Source organism: Poecilia reticulata, linkage group LG13 (genome assembly GCF_000633615.1).
Source record: "Poecilia reticulata strain Guanapo linkage group LG13, Guppy_female_1.0+MT, whole genome shotgun sequence".
NCBI classification, from domain to species: Eukaryota; Metazoa; Chordata; class Actinopteri; order Cyprinodontiformes; family Poeciliidae; genus Poecilia; species Poecilia reticulata.
The window spans coordinates 15453311-15474389 of record NC_024343.1 but is presented as its reverse complement, the minus strand read 5'-3'; the positions used below and the strand labels follow the sequence as shown (position 1 = coordinate 15474389).

General features: G+C 42.4%; 1 protein-coding gene across 6 annotated transcripts in view; it reads left to right on the top strand.

Moving 5' to 3' along the window:
* grik4 (glutamate receptor, ionotropic, kainate 4) overlaps nt 1-21079 on the top strand; it is a 347487-nt gene that overhangs the window by 316724 nt on the left and 9684 nt on the right. For all 6 annotated transcript variants that reach the window (XM_017308264.1, XM_008425649.2, XM_008425647.2 and 3 more), the window contains 4 exons: nt 3231-3434; nt 8194-8307; nt 18951-19060; nt 19974-20147. In XM_017308264.1, the coding sequence (XP_017163753.1) occupies nt 3231-3434; nt 8194-8307; nt 18951-19060; nt 19974-20147 (602 nt within the window). The remainder of the gene's footprint in view (nt 1-3230; nt 3435-8193; nt 8308-18950; nt 19061-19973; nt 20148-21079) is intronic.

Sequence of the window (21079 nt, the reverse complement as noted above, 5' to 3'; positions counted from 1 at the left end):
CTGAGGCAGCAGTCACTCAGACCCAAAATTGCAGTAAAAATCAGAAACAAAAGCTGGGATCCGTTGATTTTGTGTGAATTTTGCAGACTAACTGATGTAAATTGGAGTCTAAAGGGCCACATAAAAAGCTAAGGCGGGCCAGATTTGGCCCCCGGGCCTTGAGTTTGACACATGTGATTTAGAACAAGCACATGCTAGCAGCAGGCACGAAGAAGAAATGTGTTCAAACTCATAGACATAATATAAGAATAGATGCCTCATGGACCGCTTTTGCCTATTGTCTCTGACGAGATTTAGGGCGGCCATCTTGGAGCGGTCCACCGCTCCACTCAGCTTATGTGTTTAGCAGGCACAATGATGCATCAGCGCATTTAATCGATCATAACACGCTTTTTTGTTACTGGAAACCATATTCAAACATCTATCAAAGGTACATTTATAAACAATTGTATTTTTTAAGTATGTTTTTAATACATAGTTCAGCATATTTAAATATGCTTTATTGCTATAACAGTAGAGTAGGAATGGAATATTCTGATATTGATATATGATGAGCATATTACAAAGCACACAGCCGTTCATAATTTATTTAATAAATTATTTAGTAATATTAATACATATTTATATAACTATACAAACACAAATAAATAATGATTAATACTAAATAATACTGGATACATGTTTATATGTGTATACACATACATATATATAGATATGTGTTTTTCAGCCGACGAGTTCAAGCTTCAGAGATTCAGCAGCTGAGATTGAGTCCAAAATCCGATGTGACATTCATCCGTGCTGCAGTGAATCCGTCTCTTTTGAAAGATATTTCCCAATTCTTCCTCACATCGTGTCTTTAGGAAACCTTCTAAACAAAAACGGAAGATTTGGGATGTATCTTACTTTTCACCGAGTGAAAAAATTACATATAAATAATAGTCTTTACCACCTGTGTAAACTTTGCTGGTGAATGTTATAACACGTATATGTTTTGTAATATATGTTACATTGTTTCATTTCTAATAAAGGCTCTTGTGTCAGATGATCTAAATCAATGTTAGAAATAATTAATTTTTTTAGATTTACGGAATCTCAGTTAGCCTTCATAGCTGTACTGAACCCCGTATTACAGCAAGTATTATAGCTAATATTAGCTGGTATCTCGCCGGTGGACATAAATACAGTAAAGTAATATTCTAATCACAACATATACACAATAATATATCCATCTTACTTGTGAAATGTTATCTGTCAAGCCCTCACATCAATGGTCCATCGATCAGAACAACAATATCCCTCAGTGCTGAGGCATCTTCTGTTGTTTTGGTTAAGCAAAACAACAAACCGCTCCAAGATGGCCGCCGTATTTCCTGCTCCAGAGCAGCCAATGTGGGGTCTACTCTTATATTATGTCTATGTTCAAACTCATACCTCCTCATCAATGAAAACCACATGAAGAAGTTCATATGATGCAGCGGAGGCTTATGGTGCGCTCTATAGTCCGGAAAATACGGTAGTTAAATTAATCGCTGGATTTATTTTTTTAATTATCCCTCTGCAATTTTTGTTACACATATTTACTACGGCGCCAAAAAATGTAGCTGGTTTTATACAGCGTGTCTCCTGAGTAAGCTTTTTGAGCCTGCCGTGACGAGCTGGATCGACATGCACATCTGCTTTGTGTGGTGTGACACAGACAGCCCATTAGCATTTGCTTTATCCTTGTGGTTATCACATCCCTGCAGTTTCTTTCGTCCACCGATGCAGGGAAAACGAGGCGTTCAGTCCATGATGTCAAAGTGCTGCTCTGCTGCCTTTAAAAGCGGAACCAAGCAGTTAACTTTGACGAGAACAAGACCGCTCACAAGTAAAAGTCGTGCCACCTGAGGGGCATCAAGTTTTCCCAAAATAAATCAAACTATTTTTATAGATTGAACCTTGAGGCAAATCGATCATGTGCCCTACATATAACTGCGGTAGAGCTAGCTGACTCTTCGAACAACCAAGATATTCTCGTGCGCGACAGCTCAAGACATTATGGTACACCCATTTATGTGTTGCTTTCACAATAAAAGCGCACATCTGCTGCAGTTGCAAAAAGAAATAATGTATCAGAAATAATTGGGGACATTATGAAATGCTGAAAAACTCTCTGCTTCCAGTGATTTCTCTCACTTCTGGGTGACAGAGGGATACCTCTGGAACACCACCAGCAAACGTCAACCAGATCTGATGGATAATTTCAAAATAAAAGCCTATTAATATCTTGTGTGGGCCGGCTGTTCGAAGAGCCGGCTAGCTGTACCGCAGTCATATACCAGCATTTACAGCTTTCGCAATGGCAAAACAATTTCACTTTTATTCTGGCCCTGAAAACTTCAGCACCACATCATTAGTGGTTATGCTGTTCCCTCCTGAATGCAGTCACAGTCCACTTTATACGGCTCACACACATGGCTTTATGGCTGCAATCTGTTTTTCAAAAAAAAAAAAACTTTCTAAATGTTGAATTTCAAAGTCATTGTTTTAATACATATGAAGTTTGCTCGTTAATTTTAAGATTTTGTTTTTTTAGTATTGACAGATGAGCTGAACTGATGAGTCGATTGAGATGATGCCTCAACAGCAAATATCTGGTCTTTTCTTTTATCGTGACACAGTAAATCCAAACCACAGCAGCTCGACAACTGCATTATTTGATAACGCACTAAAGTGGCCTTTGAAATACGTAGTGGGATTGGTCTTTAAATCTTTTTCCAACATCAACTAAACCACAAAACAAGACATAAATAAACTGGCAGTCGATCACAGACTTGGATCTCCAAACGGCAGGTTGTAAATATGTGTGTGTGTGTGTGTGTGTGTGATCAGATGGAGGAAATGCTTTTGTTTCTTATCCAGCTTTTTGCTGGTTACAGCGGATTAAGGCTCTCGCGTCAATGTTCCTGTTTTGGTACCTGGCTCTGCTTCAGATCCCAAAAATCTCTGTTTTCATTGCAGGCGGTAAACCCCATGTGACCCATGACCTCCAGAGAGAACATGGGAAGTTAAAATCTTCTGAGGAGTTCTGGATCTGAAACGCAATCAGAGAAAATACTAAAGATACACACAGCGGTGGCATGATGTTTTTTATTTTTCTAAAGCACAAATTTGAAAAGCTGTTAAAGTGGAGGAAGTTTTCCATCATCTCCAACATCAACAATAACGCTATGCAAACTGTGCTTTTGCAGGAGAATCCGTACGTAATGCTACGGCCAAACCACCAAGAACTGGAGGGGAATGACCGCTACGAAGGCTTCTGCGTGGACATGCTGAAGGAGCTGGCGGACATCCTCAAGTTTAAGTACCGCATCCGGCTGGTCGGGGACGGCGTCTATGGCGTTCCTGGAGCCAACGGAACGTGGACCGGGATGGTCGGAGAGCTCATCTCCAGGGTGTGTAATGTACCTGGTAGCTTCACTCGTTCTAGATAACGCTTCTGCTGCTATCTGCACAGTTTTATTGTCACTCATTGTATATGCTCTGTTATCTTTCAATGCCCACACTGGCACATTTTTTAACCTACTCAGTTAAATATTCCTTAGGAAATTTCTAGTACTAGTAAAATTTTGTCCCTGTTGTACAGTATGTGGTTCTTTATTCTGTTTTTATATACTGCATATTCACATCTTTGTAGAAATTGACTTTCTTTTGCTGCTGCTGCACACATATTTCCCCATTGTGGGACAAAAACAGGATATTTGTACTTCTGTAAGTTTAAAAAAAATACTAAAGTTGCCTTTGCTTATTTATTTATTTATTTTTTAAGATTTGTTTCTGATTTCTTAACTAAGTTTCCCCCCCCCTCACTAAATTAATATGCAACTACCACAATAAATTCAGTTTCATTTATTTTATTATGAAGTTTCAAGTGTTAATTTGAATGATTTATTTAATTTTGTTTGCGCTTCTTTTTGAGAGGTGCCAAAAAACATGGCCGCCACGGTTAAAATGCAAACACATAGAGACTTTCATGTGGCCTGCATCTGAGACGCATAATAAATTATCAAGTGTATTCGGTGATAAATGCACATCAACAACTTGAATAATTCCCACTGATACTGACGCGCACACAGACGGACAAATTCAATTGGACTGCTCTGCTTTCATTTGGTTCACAGTGACTAAATTTCCTTTACTTCACATAGTATGATGGGGTTTTTTTCACTAAGCAGTTGGCCTTTTCAGCTTAAGCATTGCATTTTTCAAAAACAGTCGCGGCTCGTCGGTGGCTTGTTTTGTGTCGGCTCCTTTCCGTAAGCCGTCAGAACTGACCTCGACAAACGCCGCCTCATCCCTCCTTCCTCCCTCAGTGAATCGGTCTGCGCCGTTGCTGTAAAACCTCGCAGTGAGGTCCTGTGCGTCTTCACGGCTACGTTGTTTCTGCCAACAGCCAGATAAGGTTACATAAAGGGAGGGGACGAGATGGGGAGGAGGAGTTGTGAGTAAAAAAAATATATATGTGAAAAGGAAGGCAGGGGTGAGGCGGAGGAGGAAGAAATGATGTAGTGAATGACTGAGTCTACTGAAAGAGGTGATCTGTCTTAATTCCATGGGCTAATGGAGGGCAAAGCCATTAAGAACGTAAAGCAAGATGTGCCTGCCTGTGTTACAGTCAGAACCCGAACCCACTGAAAGCTGCTCCAGGGAAGCCGACCTTCGCCGGTTTGCTTAAGTTGACGCGTGTCTTTCGAAGGCAGCCTGAGAGCCAACGCAAAAATAAAAAGGGCATGCTTGAGAGGAATTTGTCATGGGACACAGGGTCATCTGGGAGGAATGGGGAGGGGCGGAACGCAGGGAGAAGAAAGGCTTCATCTGGTATGGTTGGAGGCTATGTGAGAGGAAGACGTATAAAGCAAAAAGATGTGGGATCAGCTTCGCCTGCGAGTTTAAAAGATAAGTTGAGAAGATACAGTATGAAATACACGCTCAGCAGCAAGGACGGGAAGCCTGAGGATATTCTGGACAACAGATTCCCGTGTCCCTGGCTGTAACGTTCTGACTGAATAATATTTCACCCAGCGAGGATGACTACTTTGACTGGTGTTAGATAGCCTCTGTGCTAGCCCAGAAGAAGGCCTGTGGAGTCCCAGTGCAGCGTATTCTGCTTTGTTGGGAAAAACCTGCAGTTAAAAAACAAAGGAGGGAATCCACAGGGCTGCTCAAGTCACTGTGTATTTGCTATTAAAGTTATATCACAAAGCAGATTATTCTAAATAGATGTAGAAACACACATCAAGATCCAAGCAATCCCGTTTTTTATTCAGGTCACAGTTGTCCCCTCTTGGCCCACAATTGCAGAAGTGATTAAACAGAGTGGAAGGAATATTTTCCCACAAAGAGTTTCCACCTGCACTCTTCAAAACTGTAATAACGTCGTCTGAATTTATCAGAGAGTAATTACATCGTGCAACTGTTTATTTTACAAAATAGACAAAAAGGGTCTTCTCGATTCTGTCCAAACTGTGAGCTCGATTGTAATTTCATCCATTAATATAAATTTGTTAAAAACAACAATATTGTTCAGATAATTTATTTGACTGGTGAAAAATGTATATTGAAGAAATCACTAGATAATCAAATCCATCTTTTCAGACTTCCGTGTCAAGTTTTTGTAAAGCTATCAGAGCAAAGCCTGCCACTTTTTTCAGGGTTTTTTTCTCCTACTGCATTAAAATGACCTCCATCTTTCAGTAGATGGTATTTTCTTTTCACAACCTGCATGACAACTCTGGTCTTTGAGAGCCTTATGTTCTGGCAAAACTTAAATATGTTAGGAAGGGATTTCCATTATATACATAAGTAACAAGTTATTTAAAAGTTGGTTATTTAAAACTTTGATGCATGAGAGTAGAACACAATGTTACACCTTCCCATTTAGTTTAAGAATTGGAAAGAACTACAAAGCTCTTTGCAAAGCTTTTGGTTGGTATGTAACCCGAGTTAGCGCCTCTTCTAATTCTGATATCACAGAAAAATACAAACCTGCTCCAAGCTTTACAGAGCAAATAGCAAAATGTTGGTGCGGACGCGGCTTCATCACATTCATATGAGATCAGATGTATGAGTTTTACTTCTTTTAAACTAACTGCATGTTTATGCGGGGAAAAAAAAAAAGTTGGCTGGAAGTTGGTATGCAGGAGGTCAGGGATGTCAAAGAACATGAATTCATGTAAGTGAAATCCACTGAATATTTTTGCAATTGATTTTAAAAGTACAAACCTTACGATTTCTGAGTGTTTTTAACAGATTCTTCACATGCAGGGTTTAGTAAACAGAGCTAAAGTGACTATTTGAAAAAGGTCCATCTGTTCCTCCTCCTCCTCCTCCTCCCCAGAAACGAGGAGGAGGAGGTGGTGAGCAAGAGCGCAGCCAGAACCTACGAGGAAAATTATATGGACGTAAAACTTTTCTTTTTAAGCTGCTGTAAATACAAGCCAGCTCTGTATATTGGTAACATTTGTATATTAATGGGTTTATTTCTCATTATTTTTGTCGATGCGTTTCATCTCACAACAAATCTATTAAAGGGACTTTCATTGATTTACTGATACCGTTCTGACGTCATTCCTCTTAATGTTTTGAGCAGCACTTCATTGGATCAAACACTTCAGATCTATTTTAGGAGACATGATCACTTTACTTCATGTCCTACATTTGTGGCTGGAGAGATGATTGTAACCTGATGCTAAAACAGCAGAAATCACCAGAAATCTTCTGGACTTAAAGCTGCAGTAGGCAACTTTTCTTTTTAAAAAGTAACAAAACGTCAAAGACAGAGGAGCTCAATGTTTTTCATATGCAAAAAAACCCCCAGATTTTTGTGAAAGTTGCCTACTGCAGCTTTAATGAATTTATTTGTTTGCATGTAGTGTGCAAAACAGCTGGAAAGAAAGGAGCTCTACTTGTTTGCACACGTTTAGTTCTTACACAAAGTTTAATTTGTCCAAGGTCAGATTCAAATCCTTTGGTCTTCTTAACTGGATTCTAATATGAATGACTGTAGCTAGACACAGAGACCACGGCGCTTAACAGCAGGCATTAGATTGTGTGATAGCAGAAGGTGCATTAGGAGACAGCCACAGGAATCTTATTGCATTTCATTAATATTTTATCGGATGTTAAAGCTGCCGTTCGCTTTTCAAAGACGTTTCTTTGTTAAAAATTGGCCTGGAAAGCCGCTCCCCTACACGTGTCTCTTCTTTCGGTGCTGAAAGCAGAGAGGGGAAAATAGGACAGCTGATGACAGAGGGTCAAAGCCTCTGGCTGGGGATCGGGCTTCGGGAGACGCTATGGGCCTCAGTGCTCGGTGTGGGCGGCTCCGAGTCCAGGAGGCGGAAAAACAGGAATAATGGAGCGTTTCTAGCAAAGGTGCGACTTCGCTCCTCGACGTGGCATTTTAAACTTGTTCCGAGGGCTTCTTTGATTATCACAATTCACTCTTACATCAAATCTAAATCCAATCCCGTGTATGTCAGATTCTGTTAAAAAGAAAAAGTGTTCCTGCTGTAGTGCTCCCCTCCGCTTGCTCTCGTCCTGCTATTCTCCTCCATCTCCCCAATCCTCTTAGTCCTCCTGCTGCAGACAAAGAGCAATGCTTTACTGCTTTCGCTCTTTGCTCCACAGGGAGATGAAAAATCCCTTGCAGTTGCACTTTGCTGGCCTGTATTATTAGTAGAAAGCTTTCCAGTATTCAGCTGCATTGAGCATTTCTACGTATGTGTGCGCGTGTAGATGTGTGTGTGTGTGTGTGTGTAGATGTGTGTGTGTTTGTTTCGTACAGTGTGTTTTGCCAGCCGTTGCTTTGTCAAGTGATTTGTCTTGACAGTGCTCCTTTGGCCAGCCACAATGGTTACCCTGAGCTCTCTGGTGCCCTCCACGCTCACAACGACTGACACACACACACACGCGCACACACGCGCACGCACACGAGGCCAATGTTGGATTATCCTCAACACAGATAGTGCTGGTGGACAAAGGGTCTAAAGGATACAAAAGGGTATTATAGGGGTTTTGGCTACCATTAGTCTTCTTCTTTAGTCATCCTCGTCGTCTTTTCAAACAGTTTAGTCACATAGAGGATGTTATTCCTCGGAACTGGATCACACGTGTGTCTGTGTTTGTTTTTATGACGCAATCTGACTCTCCTTTCAGAAAGCTGACCTGGCCGTGGCCGGACTTACCATCACAGCGGAGCGCGAGAAGGTGATCGACTTCTCCAAGCCTTTCATGACCCTGGGAATCAGCATCATGTACCGTGTCCACCTGGTGAGTTATCCCGCCACACACACACGCACACACATCTCCACACACACACGCACGCACACGCACGCGCACACACACGCACACGCACACACACACACACACACACACATAGCAGGCTGTCAGCCATAGCTGTAAAAGACCCACTCAATTCTCTTTTTCTCAAGTGTCTCTTTTTGCCAGTCTAAATCCTGAAGTAATTTCTGCTGCTTGGAGACCTCCTGGCATTTCTCACCTCTCAGGTGACGCTTTTTTTCCTCTTCTTATTTTACTCCATCCGCTGGATCTATTCCTTTCTCGCTCGTTCCTCGCGATATCAACTTCTCGACAATAACCAGCTCCCGTCCCTCCTTGTGTGTTCTCATGTTTCCTTCCTTCTGCCTCTTTTGTCCGCCCGCTCTGCCAGCACCAGATGGTGTGTTTTGTAGTGTGAACTTCTTAATGAATGTAGCAGTTTCACTGTTGCTTTCTGCTTGCTCTCTGATTATGGTTCAGCCGTCTTATTCGCACGGGCGCTGGCCTGCGCACGCACAAAGAGGAACGAAGCGGCGGCGGCAGAGCAGGTGGAATGGAGCCAGCGTTTGCAGAAACCGTGGCCCATTAATCACCGGCCCTCCACCAAAACACAAGGTGACACCAGAGGGCCCAGAGGCCCCGGCCAGAATCTGCTCCGAGATGTTCAGCCACGTGCGCGAGCTAACGGCGCGGTGCCGTCCCAAAGGGGCATTTAGTCGCGTTTCTTCGATTCCGCATCTCCACCTCCTGCGTGTCCTCATTCATCCCTCTCCTTCCTGCAGCCTGTTCACTTCTCGAGTACCTGAAAGAGTCGGCCGCAAACAAGCGGCAGTGGGGGGAGAATCGATCAGTGCTTTGCAGCAGGTTGCAGCCTTAAATGGGCGGCGGGGCAGTGTGTTCGTCCTTAGAGGCGGAAAGCCGGCAGGTGGGCGACATCGAGAGAAGACGAGGTGGAGTCGCTGTCGCCGCAGGGCCCCCGGCGCACGGAGTCAAAGAGTTGAAATTAGCGCAGACTTGACCCATTTTCTGAGTAAAAATGTCTGCGAAAGAGAAGTGGAGAGATAACAGCGTTTGAAAAGGTAGAGAGAACAGATTGGGATGAGAGGCGATGAAGACCCGCATCCCTCTACCTTTGCCTCTCTCCGTTTGCGTCGTTCATTTCCCTGCTCTCCCTTCACGTTCTGGTTGCCCCCCGGGCATTTCTGGATCTGATTCACAGCAGTCTCTCGCCATGCTCTGAAATCCGATATTTGAATTTCTGCGACTACACTTATTTAGTTCTAATCCACTGGCTATTGATCCGCGGCTCAGTGCTTTCTGCAGAGGCGGTCTTGCCGCTTATTTCAAACTTTAAATGAAAATTTCAGTGTGATCAATAGGATGGGTGAATGTGATGAATTGAAAGTGCTGGCTACCTATTAATTACCATTTAATCTCAATTTCTCCTCTTTGTCAGTGTGTTTGTCTTTCTGTCTCCTGTTTCTGTCACCTGCACACGCCGTTTCTCCACTTTATTTCTGTTATTGAACACCCGTGTTTTTTCCAGTATAGATTTTTTTTGATGGTGAAGAAACGGCATTTATGCTATGCCAACAACAGATCCTAGAAAGAAGCGCAAAATTAAATACGACCTGCTCGTTAGAAATCTGGACTAATAACACCAACCATTGCTTTATATGCTCAAAAAAATGTCTCAGTTAAACTTTAGCCAGGTTTTCCACGCACTACAGAGCAAAGTTTAGGAATGTGTAGTTTTGTCCATTCTTCCGCAAGAGACATTTTGAGGTCAGACACTATTAGATGAAAAGGTTTGCCTCACATTTCCTCTAATTCGTCTTAAAAGTGTTCCTTCATGCACCTTGTTTTTTGCACTGGTGGAAAGTCATGTCTGAACAAGATGAGACCATCCACAAACGATATCCACAGAGTTGAAATTCCCCAAAATAATCTCGGCAATCTGAAGGATGAAGAGTTTCTTACTGGAACTAAGGACTCCAGAGCCTGATCTACGTTCTCTATCAAATGTTACTCTTAAAACAAGACAGTCAGGCAGTTCTCCAGGGAACTGTCTAACCCAAACTCATCCATTAAACTGCCAGACAGAGAGGAATGATTCATCACTCCAGAAAACATGCCTCCACCACTGCAGCCCAGCAGCAGCAGCATGCTTTCCACCACCACTGCATGCACTGCATTGAGTTTTGTGATGTAGGTCTTGAATGTAGCTGCACAGCCACTTAAACCCACTATCTTGAACTTCTCTATGCACTGTCATCATCTCTGTTGAATGGATCATGAAGTGAGAAGATTATAAAAAGTTGCCTCTGAGCACAAAGAGCCTCAAAATCCACTGGCCCCACTCTGTGTTTCTCCTTCACCCGACCACCTGTCTGTCATTTCCAATCCTTTCTATTATTAAGACTGGAGTTATTGAACGTGGGGCATCCTACCACATGTCAATGCTGAACTTCACTGAGCTCCTGAGAGTGAACCCAGTGTCACGTTAAGGTGATGCATTTCACCCACCTGGAGAGGATAAATTGGTCAGAAAACCTGAAAATGAATCATTTGGAGGGATGAACCGATAATCCTTGCGATATAGTTTGTTTCGGTTGGTGGTTAAGTTATTGGACTCTCAGTTAAGAAGCTGATATGTGATCATTTTAGCTCACAGATGTGACGTGACACAAACAACTATCACATCTCGGCGTACCAAATGTTTTAAGGGATGTAAAGAGGAAAATAATTATAAAGCAGATGTATTGAAACGATGTCGATCAAGTACATTTTACTGCAGATGATGACAGGCTGAGATGGTAAAAGGTTAGAAAAGAGTAAATATTACATGCATGTTAGGATAACATTAGCACCAAACATATTATATTGGACAACATTTAGTGATTACTGTGCTGTTAAAATATGCTGTTTGATTCGGCTCAGCTTAAACCTGAATGGGAATTTAGCAATGCCACGTTACAAAATCTGCTAGGGTCTTTATTCACCAGAGAGGATACTCTTGCCTTGTTTACTCTGGAGGGTTGTGACTCTGCACTATATATGTAAAAAAAAACATTGAATATATTTCTGAAATTCTGCTTGTTGTCTGCAGCAGGAAAAGCACCACGTCTTTCTGTTTTCTAGCTGTCCTCCCCAGCAGCTTTACAGCAGCCTGAGCGATGTCAGCGAGTGCCACATGCTATGGAGGCGCCTGATGTGGTGCATCACATGACATGGAGCTTGTATGAGTGACTGCAGGGCTGAAATTCGCATTGGATTTATAGGCTTAGACATCGCCTTTTAGAACTGTCATGAAAAAATAAAGCTTTAATAAAATCTATTATGTTAGCATCTATAAAACAAATAACGGACTATAAGCCGCTACTTTTCCCCCACCCTTTGAACCATGCAGCTTACAGCCCGGTGTGGCTTTTCTGTGAATTTTTCTCCAACCACCAGGGGGCTCTTTAGCAGGAAGTGAAGCATTGGAAGTCAAAGAAGAAAGCGTTCATTTTCATTTAGAACAAGCACATGCTAGCAGCAGGCACGACGGAGAAATTTCTTCAAACTCATACCTGTTTCATAATTCTGTTTTTATTTTTTTTCTTATAAAGGTTTTGTGGCCAGACAGGAAAGTGGGTAATGAGAGAAAGATGTGCAGCAAAGGTTATCAGGCTGGGACTCAAACCTGTCACCTTTTAGGAAACTGAATACAAATTTCTATAAGCAGGGGTGCTGTGGTGACGCAGGGGTTGGTCCTCGACGCGGCCATCGCAGGTTCAATCCCCGGTCTGGTGACCTTTTCCACATGTCATCCATCTCTCTCTCTCATTACCCTACTTTCCTGTCATATCATTTTCAAATAAAGGCCACTATAGAGCCAAAAAAAAAATATTTCTACAAGCAAAAATGTTTGAAAAACTAATATTCTTTTACACGCCAATCTGTGTTGATCTACGACACACATTCTCTGCAAAACACATGAAATTTTAGCTTCTTTTTTTTTTTTGCAAAGCCTGTAGGCACACAAGGTCACATAGATTTGCGCTTTTGTACAAACCAGCCTGACAGCAAGCCGACCGACCTGGTGAGCTCGGGAGGCAGCAGGACGCTGCTGTGAAAGTGACCTCGTTTGACCTCTGCCAAATCAGGTCCTCTCCACGGATTGCCCCCATGGCCGTTTTGTCAGGCGTAGCATCTGACAGCATCTGCTCGGACACAATTAGCAATGTGCACATCATCAAAGAGCCCCGAGTGAAAGACACAAGGCAGGGAGGCTCGGGGAGGGATGGCAAGGAAGACAACATCAAAAAGGGAATGAGGAAAGAAACGGGAGGAAAGAGAGGCAGGAGCTGAGCAGAGAGAGGACAAAGAAATCAGAGCAGAGAGGCGAGCAGGTGAGTGTGAAGTAAAATGACAAAAGGAAGTTTCTTTCATTGAGTCAGTATTCAGGAGATGAACCCCTCTGTTGCCTCGGGGGGTGACGGTGTGGTATGAATACCAAGAGGCCGGATGACTTGGTGAAAACCTTGACTGGATAACCTCACCAGCATCTTCAGTCACCTTCCTGGCATGTAGGCGACTCCACCGGGGGGGAAAACGGAGAGGAGCAATCCGGGTGATGGGAAGGTGCGAGAGAACAAGGGCAGTAAAAGTTAAACGTCCAACTCGCTAATTTGTGTGTCAAGAGGAAAAACAAGAGTACGCTTACCGTTGAAGGGATGGGTTTTTGGCTTATTTGTTTTGATTTCCTCATGAAAGCAACTCGTAAAGGGTTTTGTTTTTCTTTCTGCATCTTTGCACACCCTTTGATTTGCCTCATATCCTCTTATCGTCTTAAGGGAGGGATGAACGCCCGTAAAATGATTCACTGCCTTAATAAAAATAGTTTATGCACGGCAGCAAATGTTTATGTGTAAGAAGACGGGGCAACGTATTGCTTTACTGAACCCTTATAAAATCACATTCGGTTCGTTCCGAGTCTGATTCACGCGCCGAAGCAGCTATTCCTGTCAATACCGCAGCCTTCTGCCTCTTTGGAGTGTTTATCTCCCCTTGAACCGTTCCTACCTCACGGCTTGCGGTTGCCATGTTTTGCCCGTCAGCAGTCAACCACCTGCTGCCTCTGCGCAGGGGGAGCATAGGTGCTCGTCCGAGAGCGTACCGAAACTGCCGTGCCGAAGCTGACTGACAGCAAAGACAGCTGCTGACAAGATTTAAAAGATACGCGCACACACGTGCAAACGTGCTGACAGTCTGTTACACACGAACCTTACAAAATGAAGATATTATTCTCCCTCCATACATCTCTAAGAACAGAGTTTAAAGAGCAAAATCCCTGACCATCTGGAGGTGCCTTTGTTGCTTTAACCTCCTTCACCCTGTGAGATCTTGCTTTGGCACAGGTTGTACTTGTGAGACAAAAGGTAGACAACACAATTTTTCAGGCGGTGAAGTGCTGCTGAACTGGGCTGCTGAAATACATGAAGTTGTTGAAGCTCCACGTTGGATTGAAGCCGATTTAAGCAACCTGAAAAAAATCATTTCTGCGAGACTCTTACCATCTAACGACTGGAGGACAGTTTGGCAAAAATGCTATAGAATCTTTTTTACAGTAAAATAAAAAAAAATGTTTAAAGTGATTTTCAAATATTTGTACAACTTCAAAAGTTTCTTTCCCTCAATTATTCCCTCCCTAACTTTATCACATTATCACTAACGTTGCCAACCGTTGTTTGGATTGCAGTATTTGGTAGCAAATATATATATATATTCCAAGAATAATGAGTTAAGATATTCTGCCCGATACAAGTTGTGGTTGGCAAAAGGCAACTTTTACAGGCGTCTCAATCGAACTTAATGACGCCCAAAGGAGGTAATTGAGTCACTTGGTTTAGGTTTGTAGGAGCCTCTCTGCAACTAAAGGTTGCAGCAGTTCTCAGGAACTGGAGATGTTTCCTGTACCTCAGTTTTAAGTTTTATGCAGCTTCTTAAAATAAGAGCAACACAATAAGGGTCCTCTTTGGATCCACTTTAATATCTATCAATCAATCATGTTTATTTGTGTAGCACATTTCATCAGCAAGCCAGTTCAAAGTTCTTTACATCATAAAAGTACAAAAATAAAAAGTCATAACGTGCAGCGGCTCTGGAGAAAGATGGATGGTTTGTTTTGCAACAATATTTTATTTCAGTGTGAAATGAATAAAGTATTTCTGACTTTGATTTCACTCAAAATTGGAGTCTTAGATTAAATTTTATTGAGTTTTCACAAAATAACTTTAGATATGAACTGCTGCACATGCAGAGGGTTTAAAAGTGGAGCTGGAGCCGGTCGATTCTTCACTGCAAACATCAGAGTAAAAGACACATTAGCTGAATTTCAACCTCCAATTAACTCCACAAAATACCTCACTTTATATTAGACTCTGTTTTATTTTATGCTTCCATTTGTCTTTCCTACAACTTGAAAACCAGATATTCCTTAAAAATCTGCTGTTTGAGATTTCCTTTTGTTCCGAGTTCGTCCAAGTGCCTCTGATATTAATTGGCGAATCTTCTGATGTTTTGCAGCTGAAATTGCAATCAAACAGATGAGATGTGTCTCTTTCTAAATTCCCATCAGTCTCTCCAGCTCTCCTTCTTTTATCGATTTTAGTCTGAACTAAATTTGACCACTCTGCTTCAAAATGTCCTGCTGCCTTCTTGAGCCAATCACTATCCTCGTGCCTCTGCTGTTTGGTGCTGAGTGCAGAGTTATTTTAACAGAACTGGAGTGGAGAGAAAAAAAAAAGTCTTTGAAGAGCACAATTGAACCAAAACTATCAAAGCACAAAGTTTCTTTCTCCGTTCTCAGTTTACTTAAATGTTCGCAAAATGGGATATTTAAAGGAGAAAATGTCTCCTGAGGAAAAAACTCATGACATGCTTTTGAAAAGAGGAACATTTTATGCAGTTTCCACAGAGTGCTCATTAGTGCGTCTGCTTCTGCCTCACTTTGGACGATCCCATTCAGCCCTTGGAAAAACACAACTTTGCTTGAGTCCTAAAGCAAACATTTTAGCGCACAAAAATCGAGATTTCCTGAGCAGCACGCTCTCCAGCTGTTTTCCCTTTTGTCCGTGTAATCTCTGTCTCTTTCCCGCCTCTCCCCGCCTGTCCTCTCTCTCTCCGGCACCCTCTCTCTGCCATCTGTTAGCACGGGAGTCCCTCACCTCCTCGGCTCCGTTTTAGCGTAGTAACAGCACCTTGGTGGGAACTTAAGATACGGGCACGCAGGGGACAGCAGTTCACAAAGCGCCTCTTCAGCATGCACCAAACCGAACGAGCAAACAGGAAGACTCACGTCAGCACAACCCCTGGTGCCAGCTGAAGGCGACTTGGCAGCATTTCTCTCCTTGCAGCAGCACTCTTACCTTCAGGAAGGCCATCATGTGCTTCAGCCCTCTGCTCGTCTATTTCCAAACCACTATCATCATTATCGTCACAAGCAATTGCCCCTTGCAGATGGAACGCTGCGCATTGTGACTGGCACGCTGATTTGAATCTTGTTCAAAGTGTTAGTGAATCCCACTCTTTGCCCCCCGATTTCCGTAACCAGGCTCAAACACAAGTGATTACGGTCGCATTAATGAGTTTCTTCCGTCTCTGCTCGTGTCTTTTAGCATAACAAACGCCGGACGAAATAATTCCACTCCCCTCTTTGCCTCAGATTTGATTTTGAAGGGCCTCAGAAATCTATCAATATTTTGTTCCAGCTTGCGTGAGGTCTCCTAGGAACACTTAATTGACTATATTTCCATAAAAGGGATTTAGGCTTGTTCACGTGGGCTCCAGAGTGTTTCTGAAATGGAGGATAAGCAATTTCTACACGACGTGTTATGCCTTTGTCTTCTAATAGCGCTCAGGCAGTCAAGTTTCTCGATCACCTCCGCTCTCTGAGCGCCCTCCCTGCCCCGACAGCCACCTCCATTTCCCGGTCGTTAGCAGATGGTGGATTGTGCGGCTGAGTGTAAACGGGTAATGTTCTCTTAGTGAATCTGCAGGAGAGAAATACAGTGTGAGCGTTCACAAACTCGTATGAATATGCACGCGGACTCGTTCTGACGCCGGTTCATCTGTAATTGGTTACATTTAGAGGACAAAAGCTGCTGGCGATGGATAATGAAACATTAGAAATTAGCCCCTGGTTTCCCACTGGTCCGCTGGCTGCCGACCTTATTTTAGCTACTTTATATCCCGCTAACCAATCCAAACAGATATATAGCAGCCCTGTAGCTGCTTCGGCTCTGCTAGCCTTATTGCCCGAGTCAAAGCTATTAATCTTCTTCCCTTTTTTCCCCTCTGAGCGTGGCTGCTGTTCACCCCAGGCCTGCTGGAAGTCAAGTATAGGTCATGGAAATGAATTTATGTTTAATGCAGCCATAATGGTTCAGTTGATTATCTGAACCCTCTCCCTGTAATGCACGTTACCTTCTAGGAAGACCAAATGCTGCCTGTTCATTTAATCGTTCTGACCTCCACTTGGTTTTCATGGTTGGACCTTAAACTGTGTCATGCAGTTTCAATGGAAAACAAACTGCACCAAATGCATGAATTACAGACAACAACAGTTTATGTTTCCTTTTGTTCAAGTAGTCAGTAATTAAGAAGAGGTAGGGAAAAAAATCAGATTTCATCATTTCTGATGAATATAGATTTGAAGAACACGGTATGTATTTGATTTCTATCAAGTCAATACCTGAGCCACATTTTGAGTGTCGGTGCTTAGTACTGAAAGTTTTGCTCATTTTTCTTTTCAGCGTCCCCCCAGCATGACGCCACCATCTCTCTGTCTTACAGTGCTCCTGCGCACGCCGTGTCTTGCTTGCCAAAAAATTTCATTTTTGTCTCTTCCACGCACTTGCACTGCCCTCTACATGACTTACTACAGTTTTTTGACACAGCTCCTCATGCCTTCCCCTCAGCAATGATTTTCCTCTTGCCTCTCTTCTGGTTTCAGAGCATGTTTATATGTTATAATCGCCTTTTTTCATACAGGTAAATCTCACTGAGACATGGTGTCTCATTTTCTGGAGTGATCTGTTTTAAATATACATATAAAACCTTAGTCATCCATGACTAATACTCATCCTGCTTACAAATTATCCTCACTGAGCTGTGGATCTGTGCAGCTCCTGCAGCTAGCCTGGGCCTCTCGGCTGCTTCTCTGAATAATGCGTGTTTGCAGTTGTGCCATAATCTTCCTGTTAACGAATGATGGACTGAACAATGTCCCACGAAATGTCCAAAAGTGTTGTCTTATATCCTAACTTTGGTCTAAAGCAAACTGTCCCTGACCTGGTGTGTTTCCGTCCTTCATGAAGTAGCTCAGCTGATTTCACCTCATAAATATTTGAGGGCTTTATAGAGCAGCCGTATTCGGGCTCCGTTAACTAATTAAACAACTTTTGAGGGCTAGTTGGGTCCCCTGGATCTTACCTGAGGTTTTGCGAGACGAGGGAGCTGAATACAAATGGGAGCCACATTATGTCAGCTTTTTTATTGGTACATGTTGAAAATCGAGGCATTCCTCTTCCATTTGCTAATCCTCGACTGCTTTGTTTTGGTCTTTCACATTAAACTTTAATAAAATACATGGATGTCTGTGGCTCTAACATGAGGTGTACATATTTTCGCAAGGCAAAAGTGTTTTGTTTTAAAGCAGCAGATTCTGGGAAGCAAAGCCTCTTATCTCTGTTGTTGTATCACTTTACAGCTCTGTGCCACTCTGTTGACATTTCATGGGAGACTGTTTGTGCTTTCATACAGCATTGATCTGTTTACATGCAAATGAGATACACATAATTACAGTGCTATCTGCTTAGGACAGGAAGATCTGTGCTTATCGCATCGAAATCACTTTATTTAGGGTAGGAGTCACCTTTTTCTGCCTCCTCCAACGCAAAGCAGGGAGCAGCTAATGTTAGCTACGCAAACTAAACCGGCCTCAAGCGAGGGAGTCGGCGCTCTGCGCTCTTCTGGTTGAACAGGAGAGACGCTTGAAAATGTCAATTAGTTCACTTTTTGCTCCGTCTGCACCTTTTTAGTATTTATACTCGTTTTGAACATTTCAACATTGTTTTTCATGTTGCTGTCACAAACTTCACTGTGCTGTTGGGATTTTATTTGATAACTCAAGAGAGAATAGTACAAGTTTCAAGTGTTATTACAATAACAATGAATTTAAGGGTTTTTTTTATTAACAGTCCTGTGAATTTATGTTCGTCCTTTTAAAATGGAGAATCACCTTTTGTTGCATTTACAGCTGCAAGTCTTTCACGGTGTGTCTCTGAACTTTCCACAGCTTTGTCAATTCTTCTTTGCAAAACAAGTTGAACTCAAACCAATTTACTGAAGGTCATGAGTCTGGCTAAAAGCTGGATTTTACATCTGGACATTGACTGGGCCATTCAGAGAGGTTTGTTGTTAAATCTGAGGAGTTGGGGTAATATTGCAATGCTCTGTAAGCACAAGATGGAATCCTACTTTATATTTAAATATTAAATGAAAGTTGTCTTTGGATTTGAGGAAGCTTCAAGTGTATTATTTATCATTCGTGTAATCAGTATCTTTTTTTTGTGCGTGTTGTGTTTCAGGGACGTCGGCCGGGCTACTTCTCCTTCCTGGATCCCTTCTCCCCTGGCGTCTGGCTCTTCATGCTTCTGGCCTATTTGGCCGTCAGCTGCGTCCTCTTTCTAGTGGCCAGGTAAGGGTAAGCTTGATCTTTACAGCGGAGAATGAGACAAAAGGACGGGAGGAGAACAAAGGGTTGACTACAGAGATTAAAAACAAAAAGAAGAAGAAGAGTAGTTGTTTGGGGGATACGCAGAACAGGAAACAGGTGTCTGTTCCCTCACTTTTAAGTTTTTGTGGTTGATCTGCAACACCACTGGGAAAGGAAACGCTCTGCTCTAAGCGGCGGGTCGTTAGAACCACACTGCCACCTGCTGGCCAGGGAGAGTACTGGTAGATCTGCTGCTGAAATGTTAGGATGTGATTAGATTGAACCTTATAAATGTCCTGGGAAATTGGTTTCCAGCAGCAGTAGCCAAACAGAAAGTTCACCAATAAATATAAAAAGAAGCAATCTAGTAACAAAAGAAGTGTAACTTATTTTTGAATAACAAGCTGCAGGATAAGTGTAAGTGATCCCAGATCAGCTGGCACATAAAACCTTTGGGAGCTCTCGGTTGATGATATGCAGCACGAATTATAAGATAACCTCAGAGGTCTTCCATATAGCTTCCTAATTTAGTTGTTTTGGAGACAAATCACACAGTAGTTTAAATTTGAGCAAGATATCTGCAAATAATCTAATCTCTCAGTGTTGCACACAACCGTTTTTTCCCATGTTGGTTTGTGTATTCAAAATTCCCAGCCGATTTCCCTGTGATTAAAGCGAGCTGCACTGGGGGGATTGAAAGGAAAGAAAGCTGTTTGTCTCTCTGGAGAGCCAAGGTGACTTTGTGCTCACTTCGTTGCTCCATTCTCTTTGCTCCTTGTCGTTTGCTTCTCTTTATGTCTCAAAATCTGTGCGGCTCTTGGGTTTATTCACTCTGATTCGTTCCTCCAGATTCTGAATGTTTATGTAACCTCCACCTTCTCCTGTTCCCCTGCAGACTGACGCCGTACGAATGGTACAACCCCCACCCCTGCCTGAAGGGACGCTGCAACTTGTTGATCAACCAGTACTCACTCGGCAACAGCTTCTGGTTCCCTGTCGGCGGATTCATGCAGCAGGGCTCCACCATCGCTCCCAGAGCATTGTCAACACGTTGCGTCAGCGGAGTGTGGTTAGTACTGGCAATTTTTTCCAGCTTTCAAATCCACAAGCGCAACGCGCGTTCAGCTCTGCTCTGACCTACTTTTGCTGCAACATGAATTGCATTTCATCTTTTGTTTGTCCTTGCAACCACTTCAAGAACACTGATTGTTGTAGTTCTACTTTTCTTTTTTTTTTTTTTTATGCACCCGTGTCTTCAAGAATGCTTTACCAGCACCTGATTATTATTTTTTTTAATGATGGCCATAATACTGAAACAGAACTTAAGACCTGAACTGAAGTGTTCAGAAAAAAAACCAGAGGATCAAATAAATGCCCCGTGTGTCTTATTCCATTAACGTGACCTTGTTTTACAGATGCACCATTACCAAAAACCTCTTGATTTTTGCGGGGATTTTTGTCGTAACAGAACACAAAATGCAAATTTGTGAAATGGCAGACAAAAATTTCACGTTTTTTTTGTAAATGTTTTGTAAATAAAACCTTAAAAGTGTGGCATGCATTTGTATTTAGCACACTGAAGTAAACCACCTGTGACTGCACAGGTGCACTTGCTTTACTTAACTTCTGGAAGAATGTGAGTTTTATTATCAACACCAAGTAGAATTAAAATAAAACTTATTGAACTTTGTAAAGTACCAAAACACAAAAAGTTGTTTGACGTTGGAATATTTTTGTGATGCACCACATAAAGTAGATGCATAAAACAATGACCTGGGAAAGCAGGTACAATAAATTTGCACAAACATATTACAGAAATGAACCAGGAAATCAGTCGGGAAGCAATAAAAGCTTCTCTTAGAAGTAAACTAATAGCGTTTTTATTTAAGAAAGGTGGGACATTATAGTAGAGCTGTTGCCTTGCAGCAAGAAGGTTCTGGGTTCGATTCCCGGCCTGGGGTCTTTCTGCATGGAGTTTGCATGTTCTCCCTGTGCATGCGT